The sequence below is a fragment of the Nematolebias whitei genome, chromosome 8, assembly GCF_014905685.2.
Source record: "Nematolebias whitei isolate Nwh7 chromosome 8, NemWhi1, whole genome shotgun sequence".
In the NCBI taxonomy this organism is placed as follows: Eukaryota; Metazoa; Chordata; class Actinopteri; order Cyprinodontiformes; family Rivulidae; genus Nematolebias; species Nematolebias whitei.
In genome coordinates this window covers 2824354-2827308 of record NC_056505.1, presented here as the reverse complement: position 1 = coordinate 2827308, position 2955 = coordinate 2824354, and the positions used below count along the sequence as shown (strand labels likewise).

The 2955-nt window shown below is 48.7% G+C and overlaps 1 protein-coding gene across 1 annotated transcript in view; it reads left to right on the top strand.

The window, feature by feature from the left end:
• Nucleotides 1-1563, top strand: part of adam9 (ADAM metallopeptidase domain 9) — a 16938-nt gene extending 15375 nt beyond the window's left edge. Inside the window, exons 23-24 of the mRNA XM_037679992.1 lie at nucleotides 900-982; nucleotides 1071-1563. Of these exons, the coding sequence (XP_037535920.1) occupies nucleotides 900-982; nucleotides 1071-1137 (150 nt within the window). The 3' untranslated portion in view covers nucleotides 1138-1563. The remainder of the gene's footprint in view (nucleotides 1-899; nucleotides 983-1070) is intronic.
• The last annotated feature ends 1392 nt before the right edge of the window (nucleotides 1564-2955 follow it).

Here is a 2955-nt window from a genome sequence, read left to right as displayed (position 1 = left end):
TGTTGTTGTTGTTGTTGTTGTTGTTGTTGTTGTTGTTGTTGTTGTTGTTGCTGCTGTTTCTTTGTTTTTCACCAAAGGATACAATACAATAAATACAATAAACTTAAATTAAAAACATTCATCCATTATCTTTTACCCGCTTCTTCCATTTTCACGGGGGACACCCTGGACAGGTCTCCAGTCCATCACAGGGCCACATAGAGACAAACGAGACAAACAACCATTCACTCTCTCACTCACACCTAGGGACAATTTAGAGTTACCAATTAGCCTAACATGCATGTTTTTGGTCTGTGGGAGGAAACCGGAGTACCCGGAGAAAACCCATGCATGCACGGAGAGAACATGTAAACTCCACCCAGAAAGGCCCCTGGACCGGGATTTGAACCAGGGACCTGCTCGCTGAGAGGCAGCAGCTCTACCAGTTGCACCGCCGTGTTGCTCCATGTTAAAAACATATATTTTAAAATTTACCTGCACATGTCCTCGTTTATTTTCACAAGTTTCATCTTTTTTTCTTGTATCACTCCTTCATCGCTTTAAACTAAAATCTGAATTAAAAATGTAACAAATTAGAAACCAAAAAAAGTCCATGCTCAATAATCCAGGTATACAATCCAACATTTTTCAGTCGGGTCATCTGGTCCAGTTTACTCCAAAGTGGAGTAAGCTGTTGGGGGAAGAATCAGTTGTGTTGCGTGTTTCCTTGACTGATGAAGCCTTCTGGATGGAAGGTGAAACGTTTCAGCACAAAAAAGTAACTGTCCAGATGACCTGACTGAAAAATGTTGGGTAACAAATTAGATTATTTTTCTCTGATTGTGTTTTTAATAATTAGATTTTAGGAGGTGATTGAAATGAATGGGCAAAGTAAAACAGAGACACGTGTTTGTTTCCAGGTGGTGAAGACCAACAGGACGCCTCCTCCTCACGCTCTGAGGCCGCCTCCTCCTCACGCTCTGAGGCCGCCTCCTCCTCCTCTGTAAGGACGTCTACCTGTCCTGATCACACCTGGTCGCATCATGTCGCACTGTTTTCTGAAATGTTCTTTTTATTTTTGTTTCCATCAGAAAACCAAAACCTGCTGCATCTCAGCCTCTGGTGCCTCAAAGACCTGCTCCCACCTCACCTGTTTAACCAATCAGGGGCCTTCCTACCTTCACCCTCCTCCTCCTCTCATCGCCTCCTTCCTTCCTAACCTCAGCCTCTGCTCACTCAGCCGGTTCCCTAGCAACAGCCAGGAACGGGTCTGTGAGACGGGTCAGAGGAGGAACCGGACTCGGAACACAGCGGGACTGAAACGAAGCAGCTGCTCCTCTTTACTCCTCCGCAGCTCTGTCAGGTGACGTCATCTGTTACTGAACCAGCCAATCAGAACGCAGAACAGCCAAAACGACTCCAGATCCTCCTCCTGCTGTCGGTACATATTAGTCCTGCCATTGGGATGAAAATCATGGTTTCATGTTGGGTGTTTAGCTGCCCAACAAATAATTTATTAAACATTAGAGGAAGAAATGCTGACGTCGGCGCTAACAGCAGGACTGTCTCAAATGAAAGAAACTCATCTAAAGGTTCAAATGGTGCCAGCTCCAAGTCCCACTGAGGAACCAAAGGGCATGACGCCAGTCTGTGTCTGCGCACACCTTTCAGGAAGCATTTCATGAGCGGGTGATGAAACACCGTCGCCCTGGTGGAGGAGGTGGAGGAGGAGGAGGTGGCTGCAGCGTACGTTTAATCGTGCTCAAAGCCAGTGTCCTCCTGTCCATCAGCAGCTGCAGAAAAGATACAGTGCAGCTCGGGGGACAGGAGGTGGGGTCCACGCCTTCTCTACACACCCGCGCTGAAACGTGTAGCACGCTGCGACAGAGGCCGCTCGTGCGTTTTGTATCGTGCACATCACATCCTAGGAGAGACCCCGCCTCTTGGTGCTCCCCTTCAGCGCCAGACCCAGAGGTGCTGGCCGATCACCGGGAAGTTCCTGATCGTTCCTTCTGCCACGGCAGCTGCAGCGGGCGGTCTGATAACAGCTGCTCCAGAGCGCACGGGAACCGTGATGCACCCGTGCGCTCTGGAGCAGCTGGAGGGAAGGCGTAAAGCTGTTTGTTCGGTCATGGCCGTGTGTGAACATGTCCACTCCCAGCGGGGGTTCGTCCTGTGAGTGAGAACCAGAGTTTGTGTTGATAAAGTCGAGGGCCTTGTCCAGCGGTTAACTCTCTGGAAGCAGGAAATGCTCTGAAGAGCAGAAGGCCGCCCGGCGTCGTTCCTCCTCGAGCTGGAGAAGCTTGCAGGACAGACGGGGAGCCTGGGGTGTCGGGGCTTGACCTGCATGTTCTGCTCCGAGGCAGCGCTCGCAGACGGCGTGCAGGTCGAAGCTGAGGATGAACCCCGTCCTGCAGGCCGGACATCTGGACATCGTCTGCTCCTTAGTAGCTTTTTATCTGCTTGCTGGCTGAAGAAATAAGAGGAGTCGATTTACAGTTTTTCCAAATTTCCTATTTATACAGACTGGGGCGGGGCCACAGCAGGTGGGCGTGGACTAAAGTTTACTCAAAGTTCAGCCATGATGCTCTCCGGTTGCAACCACGCAGAATTTAGTGAAACTGAAACATGATTTTTTGATTTTCTCTCAATTTTGATTAATTGAACAGTCTCCAACAGTTGCAGCTCAGTTGATACTTTAAGGAAACGTTTGACTCTTTTTAATTTGAAAAACTCTTGATTCTCCCACCTGGTTTGGAGTAAATATATTTGTGTCAGCAGGAGGCGCTGTAGGACTAATAACTGGTTTCCTGTTAGAAAATCTAGATTTGGTTCTGGTTCAGCATGAATTAAAATGGAGCTGAGTTACTTTTGTTGATTGAGTTCACCTGTCGGTAAAAAGAAGCATGTCCTCGCTCTGATTGGCTGGTTATCAGTTGCAGGGGCGGAGCCTGCACCTGCTCGCTTCTGTTTGTG